At 41.2% G+C, this 18,243-nt stretch overlaps 1 protein-coding gene across 1 annotated transcript in view; it reads right to left on the bottom strand.

The window, feature by feature from the left end:
• The window catches only part of BPTF (bromodomain PHD finger transcription factor), a 147,698-nt gene that overhangs the window by 96,474 nt on the left and 32,981 nt on the right, over nucleotides 1–18,243 (bottom strand). The window contains 2 exon segments of the mRNA XM_042966712.1: nucleotides 2,479–2,702; nucleotides 11,241–12,063. Coding sequence (XP_042822646.1) covers nucleotides 2,479–2,702; nucleotides 11,241–12,063 — 1,047 coding nt within the window.

Genomic DNA, 18,243 nt, shown 5'->3' on the forward strand with positions numbered 1-18,243 from the left:
GCTGAGAATGCAAGAATAAAAAGGGATTTTCGATTTTTTTAATGTTTTTTTTTACTTACTTTTGAGAGGGAGAGAGCACGCGCGCGAGTCGGGGGTGGGGGCAGAGAGCAAGGAAGACACAGAATCTGAAGCGGGCTCCAGGCTCTGAGCTGTCAGCACAAAGCCTGACGTGGGGCTCGAACCCATGAACCAACCATGAGATCACGACCTGAGCCAAAGTCGGACACTCAACCAACTGAGCCACCCGGGCGCCCTGAGATTTGCCGATTTTAATGCCATGATTCATGAAAGAAAACTAAGAGGGATATAGCCTGACTGAAAGTAATAAAATTTCTTATTATTTGATCTACTGTATGGAGAGAAAATAGTAAGAAGGGGATACAACCTCCCCAAAGAATTCTGACAACTAAAGCTTATCTGATGAAAATGTTACATATTTTTCTAAACAGATGTAACAGAAAAATACTTCCTACCACCAGATATGAATAAACACAATCCTTGGTAATCAGTCTGCTAGTTTCTGAAGATGAAGTATATTTGTATGCAACAGTATTTATATATAACAGTATGACTATAGCATTCTCAAAAAATACACATGAATTAAAGGCACTACAGACGCAGAGCATGTAGGAACAGGCTCCGATATAGCTTAAGTAGATATATTTATTAAATATAAACATTCTACTTTAAGCAAATAGAAAATGGGGAAATTTTTCAGTAAATGGAGAATGGGAAAATTAATAGGATTATATGTATAGCAGATAACACATATAGAAGAACAGAGCCAGGCAGTTCAAGTGTACTTTCAAAGTCTTAATCATTTTATCTAAGATTAAAATGCACTATTAGAAAACACAGGTGATACTTATTAAACATGCAGAATAGACCTGGCAGGATTTTAAAAATGGCAATAATAGCACGTCTGGAAAAAAAGTAAGGTGAAACGGGATTATGAAGGAGATTCACTTTTCACTGTATACCCTTTTATACTATTTGAACTTTTAAAAAAATCGTAAGTATTTATTATCTTTTACAAAGCAAGAAGTTGAGCAAGAAAGTAAATTAGGTATTGAAATATAACCCAAACTATAAAGTAAATATCCATAATTCAAGGTAACCCAAGGTAAATTAGGTATTGAAATATAACCCGAGCGATAAGGTAAATAGCCATGAGTCCACACTGATATAAATAAATGACTGAATAATAAACTAGAAGAACAGACAAATCTCCTGTGCAGAAAAATCCCAAATAATTTATGTAGATAGCCACTACCTCCAGGAGGGAGACCCTAACTCTCCCCTCCCTGAGTGTGGGCTATGTATAGTGACTTTCTTCCCCAAAGCACAGCATGGGTAGAAGGAGTAATTTTATAGTGGAGAAACTTGACAAACGCCACCTGAGCCAGGTTAACATGATCAGTGATAAGTCACGTTGATGGCACATAATCTTGGTATGATGATAAGAATGGCACTTTTCACCTCTGTAGTCTTCCTCCCCAAATCCATAATCTCAGCTGGGAGAAGAACATCAGACAAATCCAGACAGAGGGCATTCTACTAAATACCTGACCAGTACCCATCAAAACTGTCAAGGTCATCAAAAATAAGAAGTCTGAGATGGGGCGCCTGGGTGGCTCAGTCGGTTAAGCGTCCGACTTGGGCTCAGGTCGTGATCTCGCAGTCTGTGAGTTCAAGCCCCGCGTCAGGCTCTGTGCTGACAGCTCAAAGCCTGGAGCCTGTTTCAGATTCTGTGTCTCCCTCTCTCTCTGACCCTCCCCCGTTCATGCTCTGTCTCTCTCTGTCTCAAAAATAAATAAAGGTTAAAAAAAATTCTTTTTAATAAATAAATAAATAAGAAGTCTGAGAAACTGTGACAGTCTACAGGAGCCTTAAGAGACATGATAAGTAAATGCAATGTGGTGTTCTGGATGCGACCATGAGACAGAAAAAGGATGTCAGTAAAAATAAGGAAATATGAATAAAGTATAGAGTTCAGGTATTATAATGTATTAATATTGGTTCACTACTTATGACAAATGTGTCACACTAACTACATTACTAATGGGGAAACCTGGTGCAGGCTATATGGAACACTGTTCTACCTTAGCAACTTTTCCGTAACTATAAAACTATTCTAAGATTAAGTTTTACTTAAAATAAAAAAGAAAGCAAAGACTAAATTTTAAAAGAATACTATTTCTCATAATTAAAAATAGGGTTCCTAATAATAAGGTAACTTGAATTAAAGAAAACAGTTGGGGAAATATTAGTAATGACCGAAGCAATATACAAAATGCTAAAATGCATAGCATCCCTAATTTATGCTGGGATGAACAAGGTTCTCTTGGGAAAATGAAAGTATCGGGAATTAAAATATACATATTTGAAATGTTAATATCTTCAAATTTTGTAGTGACTTAATACCAAGAATTTATCTCAAATTTAGTAACAAGTAAAATGAGAAGATTTCCCTCTTACCATTAGCTGCCGCCAGAAAGGATTTGTTACTGCCCCGAGCCTTATTGGTCAAGTCTTCAGTTATGTCCATGTGTCGGTGGATTTCTTCACGCATTTCTTCCAGAATTTTGCAGAGTTCTGCTTCCCAGTAATCTTTATCTAGACAGTCAATTAATTCTGCAAGTTGGACCTTTGTGCTGTAGTACCAAATTTTCTTCTCATTTTCATTTTCTGTATCTTCTTCTCTGTTTAAAAGAACAAAAACACTTTCTATGTTAGCTATAATGGCACTGATCTGACAGTTGCCATCTACGCAATGAAAGTTAAAATATGTAACACAAACTGCACGTTTTAAGGTGTTCAGTATATCTGCTCATAAAAACTCCCCTCCGGTCTCATTCAAACTCGGGTTACTTTTGTTCTAGTTGAGCAATCTCTAAGTATTTGGATTTCCTAGCCCACAGCAGCTTATGATAGAATAATCTGTGGGGCCTCTGGGTGGCTCAGTTGTCAGTTAAGTATCCGACTCTTGATTTCAGCTCAGGTCATTATCTCACAGTTATGAGATTGAGCCCTGCATTAGGCTCCACACTGGGCATGGAGCCTGCTTGGGATTCTCTCTCCCTCCTCCCCCCTCCCCTGCCCGCCCTCTCTCTCTCTCAAAAAAAAAAAAGAAAAAGAAAAAAAATAATTTGTAATAGTGGGGAGAGAGGAATTAGTATAGCAGCAGAGAAAGGTATCTAAAAATATGACACACAGAAACAGAATCTCAAGGGGCACCTGGTTGGCTCAGCAGAAGGAGCATGCAACTCTTCATCTTGGGGTCATGAGTTCGAGCCCCACACAGCATGTAAAAATTACTTACATATATAAAACTTGAAAAGGGAGAAAAAAGAAACAGGACCTCAAAATTCAAAGTGTGGGAGTGCTCAGTGGAGGACAGTCTTGGTTCTACTTCAGTCGACTCTGATATCATCACTCTAACCATACGAATGAAATTTTAACCAGAAATATTTAAACTATACTCAGAGCAGGTTGACACTACAATCCAGTTTAGAACATTTCCATCAACATGGTATAAATGCTCTGCTAAATTCTGGTCCTTGAAGAGTGATCTCAATGAGCAATAATGTCTCGTGTCTCTTCCCTTCTTATGGCCCAAGTTCAAAATGGGGAGAAAAGGAGCAGCCCCCAGCCCTGCCTACATCTCTCCAAAGGTCCCACCCACTTGTAACGGAGGTGTAGACTCCAGCAGGGATGGCCACTAACTACAAACCCAAGGCAAATTCAGGCCTACGACGGGACTATGAGAAATACATGCGATGATATTCTCTCATTCGAAAGGAGTCCAGGAGCATGTGTGAGGTACCTGCCGAGAGTTTAACTTTCCTGTCTACTCAACAGCAAACTCACAAAGCTGAAAGAACTAGGCTTCAAGAAAGACTTGGCTTTAGGGGCGCCTGGGTGGCTCAGATGGTTGAGCATCTGACTTCGGCTCAGTTCGTGATTTCACGATCTGTGTGTTCGAGCCCCACGTGGGGCTCTGTGCTGACAGCTCAGAGCCTGGAGCCTGCTTCGGGTTCTGTGTCTTCCTCTTCTCTGCCCCTCCCTCCCTCTCAAAAATAAACATTAAAAAAAATTTTTTTTTTTAAAGAAAGATCTGGCTGTAAAATGGGTTCAGGCATTTATGAGATATGCAACCATGAAAAAGACACCACCTCTCTGAGCCTCATCTAGCTGCTAAAATGGGAATAACAGTGTCTATTTTCAGGGTCAGCAGTAAGAATTAGAGGTGTTATAATAAGGCACAGATTGTAGTACCCAGGCACATTGTTAGTAATCAATAAATATAAAATATGATTACTACTATTAAGGTAGCAAATAAATAAAAATTGAGCAGAATTCCAGGAATGAATCATCCAGTAATTCTAAAGAAAGAAGGGACATATCAAGTCATGGATAAATAAATGGATATCGAAATTATCAAAACTTTTCAAACATGAACAGAAAAAAAAAGAAAGAGCAAAGCGAGATAGCATTTAAGTTTTATTTAAGGAATCTCTACCCCCAACCTGGGGCTCGAACTCATAGCCCTGAGATGGAGTCGCATGCTCTTCCAACGGAACCAGCCAAGCACCCCCTGCTTTGCTCTTTAAAATCAGCATCTGCTAACATATGAAATTAGTATATTGCTCTGTTAGAAGCTTTCTAAAAAATTGCTGAAAATCATTTTTTTTTAATCTGCTCTATAAGGGTATTTTTACTGACTTCTTATGACTGAGTGATGACAACAATCTTATCCCAATTTACAATGTTAAAGATGTCAGAGTCCTCTAATCAAAAAGACTAATAAAATGCTTTCAAAAGGCAATACTGTATCAAAATTCTAATTAAGTGACAATATCAAATCAGAAAGTACTTAGCTTTGACTGAGCGTAAGAGTTATAGGACAGCCTGATTATTATCTAAAATATCAATCTTAAGGATTTCACTGTTATAAAGATGTTAAATTCTTTCTTTTACAATGTGCTTTACAATGTGCTTTATCCTCTTTATTCAGAAATATCTACCAATTTCAATGAAACAAGAGAAACATTCTGTATAAAAACATTTTGGGGTTAGAAAACATAATTTACAAGCATAAGATTTCAACATGAAAACGGGGTTCTATGGGAACCAATTTAATTAAACGGACATTCTATTTTTTCAAGTAACTCACATACTACTGAAAAGGTTCCTAATAGCTGACTTAATCCATATAGACACCTGCATAATTTCCATTTAAACAAAGAATAATTTCAATTTTTATCTTAAGTTTCATCTTAAAGGAGAACTCACTACTTCATATAGCAGTCCGTTCTGGATTGGAATTGCCCTTTTAGAAAGTTCTTCCTTTTAATGACATGACACAAACCTAGTATTTCTGCCAATTAGGCCTGGTTCTGCCTGCTGGAGTTATGTGAAATAAAACTAACATATCCTCCACACACAGTCCTTCAAATCTTTTACTTCAAATCTTTCACATCTGTAATTTTGCTGTTTTTTCTCTTCAGGCCAAACATGCTCAAATACTTTAATCATTCTTCTTTTTTTTTTTTTTTAAGTTTATTTTGAGAGACAGCACGCGTGGGGGAGGGGCAGAAAGAGAGGAAGAGACAGAGAATCTCAAGCACTGTCAGCATGGTGTCCAATGTGGGGCTCGAACTCATGAACCATGAGATACTGACCTGAGCCAAGACCAAGAGTCAGACGCTTAACTGAGCCACCCAGGCGCCCTTAGTCATTCTTTACAGCACATTTTCCAGTCTTCACTCCCCTGATTTTCTTCCCTTAAATGTCCCTCTACAAATGTGGTGCCCAGTAACTTTTTTATTCTGCTCATCAAAGGTAATACACAACACTGACAACTTTTTTCTTCTTGAAGCTGTAGAAGGATAAATTTGTTAAAAGCATAAAGTAACAAAACAGAGTGAACAATAACTGCTCATGTTTTCAAAGAAAAGCTGTTCTGTTTTTGTTTTTTTTTTAAAGCAATGTCTGTGCCCAAGGAGGGTCTCAAACTCAACCCTGAGATCAAGAGTCACATGTTCTACTGACTGAGCCAGCCAGGCACCTTGTGAAAAGTTGTCCCAATGCTTTTTTTATTGTTTTATTTTCATTTTTTTATTTTATTTTATTTTATTTTTTATTATTTTTTTCATTTCCACACCCAACATAGGGCTTGAACTCACAACCCTGAGATCACAAGTCACATGCTCTACTGACTGAGCCAGCCAGGTGCCCCGCCAAGTTGTCCCAATACTTGTGGACTTCAGCACACATTGTCAGAGTTTATATCATCAAAATTATTTGTTTTAATTATAAAAGTGACAAAAGCTTTCCTATATAAATATACACTGATGTGTATGTATATTTAGTTTGGGGGTCAGAATGTGGTTTCTATTGACGCTCTGTCCCTACAGTGCCTACAATGTTCCTTCTGCACACCCAAACTGGCCTGGCTTTCCTAAAGACACTAATCAGCTCAAAGGAGCTCACAGGGTGGCAGGGAAGACAGGTTGGAATGAAAACGTCTGCCAAAAACATAATTAAGAGCAAACATAAATATTACAGGTCTCCATGTTAAAGTCTGTTTGGCTTTCACTCAGGCAAGACAAGGAGGAGGTTAAGACTAACAATAAGTCTCAAGTTTCATTTTTAAACAAACCCACAGAAACTAAGAGTAAGGAACAGTAGTAGTGGGTTGAATAGCATCCCTCCAAAATTTATGTCCATCCGAAACCTTAGAAGGTGACCTTATTTGGAAACAGGGTCTTTGCAGATACAATGTGATTAAATCTGGTATCCTTGTAAGTGGAAGAGAAGACACAGGGACACACAGGAAAGGTGATGTGAAGGTGCGGGCAGAGATTCGCATAATCCATCTGCCTATAGGCCGAGAAATGTCAAGGACAGCCAGGGACCACTAGAGCTTGGAACAGTCTCCCTCAGAGTCTCCAGAAAGAACCAGTCCTGCTGACACTGAGGTTTCAGACTTGTGGCTTCACAACTGTGAGAGACCAAATTCCTGTTGTGTGAAGCAACTCCGTGTATGGTGATTTGTTAAGGCAACCCTAGGAAACTCAACTTTCGGTACAGGGGAAATGGAGCCCTCGGACAAACACCTAAGAATGGGAACATGGCTTTGGAACTGGGTGATGGGGAAAGGCTGGAGGAATTTGGAGATACTGGATGGAAAAGGCTTCGGCTTCCTTGAAGAGACAGAGGTAAGCAGAGATTGGAATTATGTTGCTCACGAGCCAAGGAACACTTGAGCCACTAGAAGCTGGAAAAGGCAAGAATGGATTCTTTCCTAGGGCCTCCAAAGGGAACACGGCCCCACTGCCACCCTGAGTTTAAACTTCCAGCTGGCACAACTGCCAGAGAATAAACTTCTGCCACCCAGTTTGTGGTACTTGGGTTATAGCAGCCGCAGGAAACCAACCCAGCTAGGGATTTAGCAGTTAAAGCACCAGCGAGGTCAGGCAGTCTGAGCAGATCAGGAGCACACATTCTGGAGCCAGAATACCTGGGACTGAATCCTGATTCTGCTACTTATGACTAGTTGTGCGACACTGAATACATTATTTAACCTCTCTGTGCCTCAACTTCTGTCTGAAAAATGGGGTGGCAATACTTCTATCAAAATGTTGTGAGGACTGAGTTCAAACACATAAAACACTTAGAACGCTGCCAGTGTCGACTGGGTATAATAATGCAGAGTTGCTACTATTTTCTTCATCTTATGAAGTATGTGATACCTACCTTAAAACGAATAATTACAAGTGGGATGGGTGTTTAAAAAAATAAATAAAGGAGGGGCGCCTGGGTGACTCAGTCAGTTGAGCATCTGACTTGCTTTTGACTCAAGTCATGATCTCGCAGTTCGCGGGTTCAAGCCCCAAGTCGGGCTCTGCACTGACAGTGCAGAGCCTGCTTGGGATTCTCACTCCCTCCCTCTCTCTCTCTCTGCCCTTCTCCCACTCATGCTCTCTCTCTCAAAAATAAAAAACTTAAACTTAAAAAAAAAAAATCTTTCAAGGTGCAAGAGGGAAAGAGGTTCAGGGAAAGAAAGCCCTAGGAAAGGGCATATATAGGCCAAGACTTGAGAATAAGCCAAAAGATTTCTGGATGTTTTAGTTTGATATTTATTTATTTATTTATTTATTTATTTATTTATGGGGGGGGGGGGGCAGGTAATGGGAAGCAAGAGAATTAAATGTCCGAAATTAGTGAACTGTGAACTTTCTGTTAAGAGCAAATGGAAGTAACTGAAAGGTTTTTTCAACCTGAGGGAGAAAGAGACCTGATCCAAATTGCTGAAATCATCCAGCTGTGGAACAGAGACTAGAACTGGGTAGTGGGGAGTTACACACAGGGGTAACTACTAAAGGAGTCCAATCCAGATGATGTTGGCTTATGTTATGATAAGGGCAGCAAGAACGGAGAAAATCAGATTTAGAATTTAAGGAGTAATTAAAAGGTATAATAAACAATACAAGACAAAAGCCTATTCCTGAGTTTCTTGCTTGAGCAGCTGGTGCAATGGTGATCCCATTTACTACAGATAGGATCAATGGGTGAAGGGTAGGTAATGCGGGGGAAGTGACGAGTTCAGTTTTGGACATGTTGTGTTTGAGGTGCCTGCTGTGTGAACGTGTCCAGGAGACTGCGGGATATACAGAACTGGACACGGCCAGAAGGCTTACCGATGCAGGTTTGATGGCATTAAGCTAGCAAGGAAATAGGCGGCTTACAAGCTAGAACGGGGAGGTATGGGTGCAAAGCAATATAGGTTTAAAATTATAATTTAGTACATTTGAAAATGAAAAAAAGTTGTTAAGTATATTTATTTATTTAAGTAATCTCCACCCCCAACATGGGGCTCTAACTCACAACCCCGAGATCAAGAGTTGCATGTTCCTCCGACTAAGCAGGGCCAGGTGCCCTCAAAAAACAGTTTTACTTTTTTTAAAGTTTACTTATTTATTTTTGAAAGACAGAGAGAGAGAACATGTGCACAAGCAGGGGAGGGGCAGAGAGAGAGAATCCCAAGCAGGCTCTGGGCCTATAGGAAAGATAGCACTGCAATTAAAAATTGGTTCACTTCCCCAGACTTTGCTTTAGGTATGCCCCCCTTGGGCAATAAGTCCACTGATTTATCATTTTAACCGTCCAGGGAGAGTATATACCAAATCTCCACATACTGTCAACTGAATAATTCACATGGTTTCAAGTTTCACCAGGCGTCCACATATAATCTACCACAAGAGGGCATCACACTGAAATTGTCTTATTTTAATCTAAGTTTTAAAGAGATGTAAAATTTACTCAAATTATTGACAAGGAACACTTAATTATCACTAACAATAATATTTAAAGTTTTGTATTTGACTTGGGGCACCTGGGAGCCCGACAGCAGGCTCAAGCTCACAAACCGTGAGATCATGACCAGAGCTGAAACAAAAGTTGGGTGCTTAACCAACTGAGCCACCCAGGTGTCCAGGATTTTATTACTTTTTTTTTTTTTTATAATTACTCCTATCTTAGAGGTTTTTTTAATGTTTATTTCTGAGAGAGAGAGAGAGAGAGAGAGAGAGAGCGAGCATGTGCGAGTGCACGTGAGCAGGCGCAAGCATGAGCAGGGGAGGGGCAAAGAGGGGAGACGGACAGAGGATCTGAGGTGGGCTCTGGGCTGACAGCAGCAAGCCCGATGCAGGGGCTCAAACTCAGGAACCGTGAGATCATGACCCGAGCTGAAGTGAGACGCTCAACTGAGTGAACCACCCAGGTGCGTGCCCCTTATTACTTTTTTAAAGGAGGAAGATTCTAAGAACAAAAGAGCTCTTAGAAAATAAAAATACGATAGTAAGAAAGAAAATCTAAATAGTAGGGCTGAAAGACTAAGATAGGGAAATCTTCCAGAAAAACTGAACAACACACATATATACTCACTCCCTCCCTCCCTTCCTCCCTCCCACCCCAAAGAAGAAAAAAGACAACGAGGAAAACTGGAGGAAAAAGGTAAGAAAATCAGAAGACCAAAACAGGAAGACCAGTGTTCAACAAAATAACAGCACAAGATAAATACAACAGGGAAAAGGAGAGGAGGAAGTTCTCAAGACAAGTTCTCAACTGAAGGACTCAACTGCCAGATTTGAAAGTGCCCACCAAACACCCGGTGGATAAAAAAAGGACTCATACGAGGCCATATCACTCTAAAACCGCAAAACGCTACAAGCAAAGAGAAGATTCTAAGCTTCCAGGTAAGTCCCGACAGGTCACATACAAAGAATCAACGAACAGATTCAGATTTCTCAACAGCAACACTGCAAGACGACGACTGCCCAGAACTGAGGACCTGTTTACTCTGTACCATCTTCGTAAGTGAAGGGGGGGCCCGGCTGGGACGCTTCCCTCTACCTGGCGAGGCCTGCCCAGGCGCTGAGGAAGTTCCTGCTTATCTTCTCCAAGCCCTGCTCGATGTTCCTTTCAGCCCACCACTGGTTTTATAAGATCTGACCTAATTCTGAGAGCTGCAAGAGGCTGTGAAGACTTCAGAAGCTGAAAATACACAGCAGCCCACTCCCTCCGATCGTATTTCTACAAGACGTCAAAACCAAGTCCATACTCCGACCCTGCCCGACACGTGACCGAGGTAAATGCTCTGCTTTCCCAGACGGTCTCCTGTGCTTCCCCCTGACCTGCCTGGAAGAGCCTCTTGAAAACCCTCAGAAAAACAGAAGTCAGGCTGCGACCATGAGTCTGGAGAGCTTCTCTCCTCCTCCTGGGAGACAATGATGACAAAACCGATCTTTCCTCAGACGGCTGGTTTGTTCTTGCCGGTCCATTTTACGTATGGATGCAGCGAAACCGAAACGAGAGGAAAATCCTAACACCAAAATAAGGGTGGAGATCGCCTCACGATAGGCTGCAGGGATGCAGGGAATAAAGTCAGGGAAGGGCCCCCCGTGGCATCTGCCTTGTAACAGTCTATCTCCCATCCCAGGCAATTAATACCCTGGGTGTGTAATTTGCACGTTTTCGTACACTCTTCTTTCCCTACAACTTAAAAAGCTGTTTTAAGGTACGTATTCCTTCAAGTCAGAAACTACTCAACTACGTAACTCGTTATTCGATCACAAAGGTTTATATTCCATCAGCGGCCGAGCTCGGTTTTCTCAGTCAGGAAGGAAACTGGCTCGATTTTAAACACACACAAAAATTAAGACCGTCACACTTACATTATGAGTCTCCGGTTTAGGAACCAGTATTTCCTTCGACTTCGGTCATATCCAATAGGTTCGTGTCGAATGTACGGTTTGTTTTTTTGGATTTCGGCGACACAGTCGGTCACACCAGGCACCTTATGCGCTACGCAGACTTCACACTGCCACTCGTCCTCCGGCACCTCCTCGAGAGGCGGCTTCACACATTCCAAATGGTACACAGCCGAACACGTCTCGCAGCAAAGCAAATCCCCAAGTTTGTGGCAAACCCGACAGTGATCGTCATACTGGATCACCCCTTCAGACATCAACTCCTCCCGCGCGATATTTGTGGTAAGAAACTGATCGACTAAGAACTGCAGAACCTTGATCTTGTTCTCCACTGGTCCATAGGGATAGTCCTCTGCTTCTTGGTAAGGAAGAACGTGATGGTACTCCTTATCGCTCTCACAGTACACCCGCAGCACCTCCGGCCACGTCATCCCGTCGATGAAATAGAGCGTGGAGTTAACGCTGTCTTTCAGATCAGCAGGCCCAAAGGTAGTATTGGAAGTGTCCTCTTCGCGCAAAACCGCTTTCAAGAGCACGACGTGCATTTCCGCCATAAGCGTGCACTGCTCCTGACTCACCAGAGCCGCGCAGAAGTCCTCAAAGCGAAAAGGAGACAACCTTAAAACGGTGCCAAAGTTCCGCAGTACCTCATAAATGGCAATGACATTCATTATATGCTCATTAGGCACCATTAAATCCTCAGAGGACTTGGGAAATTCAAGGGGCGGGATGTCTTTTTCTTCCAATATCGGAGAACGAGGCCGATGTACTCTCGGTTTTCGCCTACCTGCAAATAAAGAAATGGCATCATTACAAATCAATCCGTCATTTCTGCAAACTACGGTTCTCTAGCTTTTCCCTGTCTGGACATACACCTCAAAAAACAGATAAGCACACTCCGATTTTTCTAATAACTGTCAAGTTAAAACAGGATCAAGAAGCAATGATTCAGTTCTAGTTTTTAAGTCAAAAAACATCCGAACTCAAAGTTTTCCCACTATATCACAAACTAGAAGTAAAAAAAAAAAACACAAATTTAATCGTAATCACCTCTCAATTATCTAGAGGGGGTAAGTGGTTTCCAGGTAACTATGGTCAAAAGTAACAGTGCACTCGCGAAAGATCTGTAAAGAACATAAATGAGAAAAAAACATCCCCATGTGAGGTAACAGGCACAAGAGAGCTCACACTGTGTCAGCTGTGATACAGAAACGGCTCTCGACAAACAGGAAGTTCTCTGGTATAGCACCCCTTCTCCTCTGCCAGAAATGCTTCCTGAGAGCCACGTATCGGAGAGTTCCACAGTGCAACACAAAGTTAGGGCCGAGACAGAAAGGCAGAAGAAAGGAAGAAGTAAAAAGAGAAGAAAAAAGGGAGGCTCACCTAGGAAACAGACACAGATTGTATGCATTTTTTAGCAGTGGGTTAAGCAACTGTAGGTACCTGTTATGAGATGTGATGTCCAGGAATATATATGTATATATATAAATGTATCAATATACAGCGCATTTGAGAGCTTAGTTTGTACCAAGCATATAGGAGCTCATCTAATTTTCTGAATGGATCTATGAGGGATTTTAATAAGCCCTACTGTATAATAAGAAAACTTGTTGAGGGGCACCTGGGAGGCTCTGTCGGTTGAGGGTCCGACTCTTCATCGAGGCTCAGGTCATGATCCCAGGGTCATGGGATCGAGCCCCACATTGGGCTCCAAGCTGAGCATGAAGCCTACTTAAAATATTCTCTCTCTCTCTCTCTCTCTCTCTCTCTCTCTCTGTCCCTCCCTCCCTTCACCCCTCCCCCTGCTTGCACTTGTTCTAAAAATAAATTTTAAAAAGAAAACTTGTTGAAACAAGTGTCTCCTAAACAGCTGTGCCTATATTATTTTTTTTATTATTACTTCCAATGATGTTTACAGAAAAGTATTTTTAAATATCAGAAACAATTTTAACAAGATAAGTTAACCTTAATTCACTGCTGTACAATTAGCTTCTATCAACCATCAGTTAGGGCTACTGGTAACCTCTGAACTGCCTGCCCCCTCCCCCATTCCAGAGACCTCCTCACTTTGAGCTTAGTCTCATAACTAAAAGGGTGTAGGGTGTCAGGAGAAAAAAGCATGCTAAAGAATATAAAAGGTGAAGATATTTTAATTTATCCAATGCACACCCAATATTCATTCATTGAAAAGATTTTCCAAATAAAAATGTATCCATTACTTTCTGCAGAAAAAAAGTCCAAAGGATCACCCTGGGCCAGACACTGTTGGTGAGCCTACATCTCGGCAAACTTCACGAAAGGGGTACCATCTACACAGATGCACTTTTCACAGATTCGATTAAATCCCAGAATCACCGTGATAATAAGCACCATGATGGGTAACCCAGCCCATTTTAGTGCCTCCTGGAAATTATCTGGGCTTCGTCTGTATAAATATAAATGAGAGAGAGGAGTAAAAGGGAAGGCTGAACCTAGAGGGATTCCCTCAAATGAGAGAAGAAACAACAAGTCCGCAAGCGAGACAAAACTGCTTACAGACCCGGTCTCTGCATTCCCTCAGCTGTTTATGCAAGACACTGTCAAAGAGCATCCAAGTAAAGAATTCCAGAAGGAAGGCTGGAAAGCAGTTCTGGGACCAGAATGTAGAGTCTTTAGGAGTCTGTAGAGTACTTTATTCCGGCAGTGATGAGGGTTACCAGGTTTTTTAAGCGGGGCAGGGACAAGGGTACACTGTTCCAGAAAGACTTCTCTGGCTTCACTGAACAGAAGGAACAGGACAAGGAGGAAGAGACCAGAGACAGGGCATGTTCTGCAATGAAGCAGAAGATAAAGACCTGGATTCAGAGTCTGGCTGTGAGAATAACAACAAAAAGATGGATCCAAGTGACTTATGGAGAAAGAAACCAACTGGTGTGGAATATACCACCACCTTGAGATTTAACTCTGTATTTACCATTACGTTCAAAAGCTTATTCTAATCTCCCCAGGCTCTTCTGAATTCATGTAGCCTTCTGTGAACCATGTTACCTCATATTATATTACCTTTTCATGGTATCTACTCCATCTCCCCAGCTGAACACCCAACTCTTTTTTTTTTTCCTTTAAGTTTATTTATTTTTGAGAGAGGGAGAGTAAGAGTGCACAGGCCGGGGAGGGGCAGAGAGAGAAAAGAAGACAACAATCCGAAACAGGCTCTTGGCTCGGAGCCGTCAGCACAGAGTCCGACGTGGGGCTCAAACCCACCAACCGTGAGATGACCTAAATCGATGTTGGGCGCTTAACCTACCGAGCCGCCCAGAATTTGGCATATTTCTTTCATTAGCAGTATTTTCCCAGCATCATTCCCTTTTGAGAATTTCCCTTCCCCACGCCGTGGTTGTGATGGGGCCCCAGTCACAGTATGGCATGGAGATATGACCCAGGGCAGGCCAGCAAGACTCTCCTTGGGATTTTATATTCAGATGAGAAGTGCTCTGAAGCCCCTTCTCTCCATGAATGAGGCCAGAGCTGTCCATGGCTAAGTCATCTCTACTTCCCTCATGGAAGAAGGGAGTAAAGATGATGGACAAAAGCAGAAGCGACACATAAGTACTAACAATTCTTGAGTCCTTGGTGGAACCTATCCTTCGGATTTCCCAGTTACGGAAACCAAAACCATTTCCCTCGTGCGTAAGTGAACATGTTTGTCTTCGGTCACTTGCAAACGAGAATACTTAAAAAAAGTATCTGACACTGTATATACAGCAGGCTTTTTATAATGAGAAACACAATAAATTACTGAAGACTATCAACGAAAGCAGTTAATGCTAAAAAAAAAACAAACTGCTGATAAGAATCTATTTTAAAGCGGTAACAGAAGTATTATCTAAATTAATTTAATGTCTAATTTTAAAGCATCAGCTTTCATACATTCTGAAAGACTTTGGATAACCATTGCATAGATCTGAATTTTAACGGATTATATAACTTCATATTATTAATCAGCTAAAGTTGGGGCACCTGGGTGGCTCCGTCGGTTAATGTCCAACCCTTGATTTCGGCTCAGGTCATGATACCAGGGTTGTGGGATGAAGCCCCACATCGGGTTCCCGGCTGAGTGTGGAGGCTGAGTGTGGAGGCTGCTCGAGGTTCTCTCTCCCTCTGCCCCTCCCCCAGGCTTGCCTTCCCTCTCTCCCTCCCTCCCCACTCCTTCCTTTCTCTCTCAAACTTAAAAAGATTCTCTGCCCCTCCCCCACTCTCTCTCTCTAAAAAAAAAAAAAAAAGCTAAAGTCTGTTCATTTTCTGTTGGTTTTAGAAATAAAAGGAAAAAAGGCAAAAAAAAAAAAAAGGCCCATAAGTTCTATATTCTATACATCTAGCTGGAAACCACAAAAGAGCTTCTATTCAAATCATGACTATAGTCATGTACATAGTAAACAGGGTGAGCACTTTTGAAAGTTAACATTAAATATAGGTCAGTTTCCTCTGAAGCATTATTGGGAAAGTATAAATTATTTCAAATTTTAAAAGGCAATTTGGCAAAATCTATCTGAATGCATAACCCTTTGACCCAGCAATTCAACCTCCCAGAATCTATCCTACAGATATACACATATGCATTTAAGTAAGTACAAAAAAATCGAACGCAAGGGTTTATGAAAGTTCAAGTTTTGGGGGCGCCTGGGTGGCTCAGTAAGTTAAGCGACTGACTCTTGATTTTGGCTCCGGTTGTGACCACTGGGTCGTGGGATCTAAACCTGTACTGGGCTCTGCCCTGACAGTGTGGAGTTTGCTTGGGATTCTCTCCCTCTCTCTCTCTTTCTGCTCCTCTGCCATTCACATTCTTTCTCTCTCAAAATAAATAAACTTAAAAAAAAATTTTTTTAAGTTGAAGTTTTGTGGGCTTTGTTTTAGCCTGAATATACATCAATACCTAAATGAATTATGAATTATGATACACTTACACAATGGCAGTTGGAAAGAATAAAGTAAAATTCATATATGCTGAAATGAAAAAGACTTTTTTTTTAATTTATTTTGAGACAGAGAGAGAATGAGTGGGGGACAGAGAGAGACAATGAGAAAGAGAGAATCCCAAGCAGGTTCCACACCATCAACACAGAGCCCGACACAGGGCTCAATCCTACAAACTGAGATCACAATCTGAGCCAAAATCAAATTGGACACTTAACTGACTGAGCCACCCAGGTGCCCCAAGAATCCTTAATATTTTTTAAGTTAATTAATTAATTTATTTATTTGAGAGAAAGAGAGAGAGAGCTCACACATGGGGGAGAGGGGGAGGGAGGGAAGGGGGAGAGGGAGAGAAAGAGAGAGAGAGAGAAGAGAATCTTAAGCAGACTCCACACCCAGTGCAGAGCCCAATGTGGAGCTTGATCCCAAGACGCTGGGATTGTGACCTGAGCTGAAATCAAGAGTCAGATACTCAACCAACTGAGCTACCCAGGTGCCCCAAGAATCTTTTTAAAGTACTTGTTTCTAGGATTTCAAGCTGTACTACAAAGCTGTAATCATCAAGACAGTATGGTACTGGCACAAAAACAGACACTCAGATCAATGGAACAGAACAGAGAACCCAGAAATGGACCCACAAATGTATGGCCAACTGATCTCTGACAAAGCAGGAAAGAAGGTCCAATGGAATAAAGACAGTCTCTTCAGGAAGTGGTGCTGGGAAAACTGGCCAACAACATGCAGAAGAATGAACCTGAACCACTTTCTTACACCATACACAAAAATAAACTCAAAACGGATGAAAGACCTAAATGTAAGACGGGAAGCCATCAGAATCCTCAAGGAGAAAGCAGGCAAAAACCTCTTTGATCTTGGCCACAGCAACTTCTTACTCAACATGTCTCCGGAGGCAAGGGAAACAAAGCAAAAATGAACTATTGGGACCTCATCAAAATAAAAAGCTTCTGCACAGCGATGGAAACACTCTGTAAAACTAAAAGGCAACCGACAGAATGGGAGAAGATATTTGCACACAATGTATCAGATAAAGGGTTAGTATCCAAAATCTATAAAGAATTTATCAAACTCAACACCCGAAAAACAAATAATCCAGTGAAGAAATGGGCAAAAGACATGAATAGACACTCCTCCAAAGAAGACATCCAGATGGCCAACTGACACATGAAAAAATGCTCAACATCACTCATCATCAGGGAGATATAAATCAAAGCCACACTGAGATACCACCTCACACCTGTCAGAATGGCTAACATTAACATGTCAGGCAACAACATGTTGGCGAGGATGCAGAGAAAGAGGATCTCTTTCGCACTGTTGGTGGGAATGCAAGCTGGTGCAGCCACTCTGGAAAACAGCATGGAGGTTCCTCAAAAAACTAAAAACAGAACTACCCTACGACCTAGCAATTGCACTACTAGGCATTTATCCACGGGATACAGGTGTGCTGTTTCAAAGGGACACATGCACCCCAATGTTCATAGCAGCACTATCAAAATAGCCAAAGTATGGAAAGAGCCCAAATGTCCATCGATGGATGAATGGATAAAGAAGGTGTGGTATATATATACAATGGAGTATTACTCGGCAATCAAAAAGAATGAAATCTTGCCATTTGCACTATGTGGATGGAACTGGAGGGTATTATGCTAAGTGAAATTAGTCAGAGAAAGACAAATATCGTATGACTTCACTCATATGAGGATTTTAAAAGACAAAACAGATGAACATAAGGGAAGGGAAACAAAACTAATATAAAACAGAGAGGGGAACAAAACATAAGAGATGCATAAATATGGAGAACAAACAGAGGGTTACTGGGGGGAGGGTGGGATGGGCTAAATAGGTAAGGGGCATTAAGAAATCTACTCCTGAAATCACTGTTGCATTATATGCTAACTAATTTGGATGTAAATTTTAAAAAAATTAAATTAAAAAAAATTAAAAATAGAACTACTCTACGACCCAGCAATCACACTACTAGGTATTTATCCAA

The sequence above is a fragment of the Panthera tigris genome, chromosome E1 (assembly GCF_018350195.1).
Source record: "Panthera tigris isolate Pti1 chromosome E1, P.tigris_Pti1_mat1.1, whole genome shotgun sequence".
Taxonomy (NCBI): Eukaryota; Metazoa; Chordata; class Mammalia; order Carnivora; family Felidae; genus Panthera; species Panthera tigris.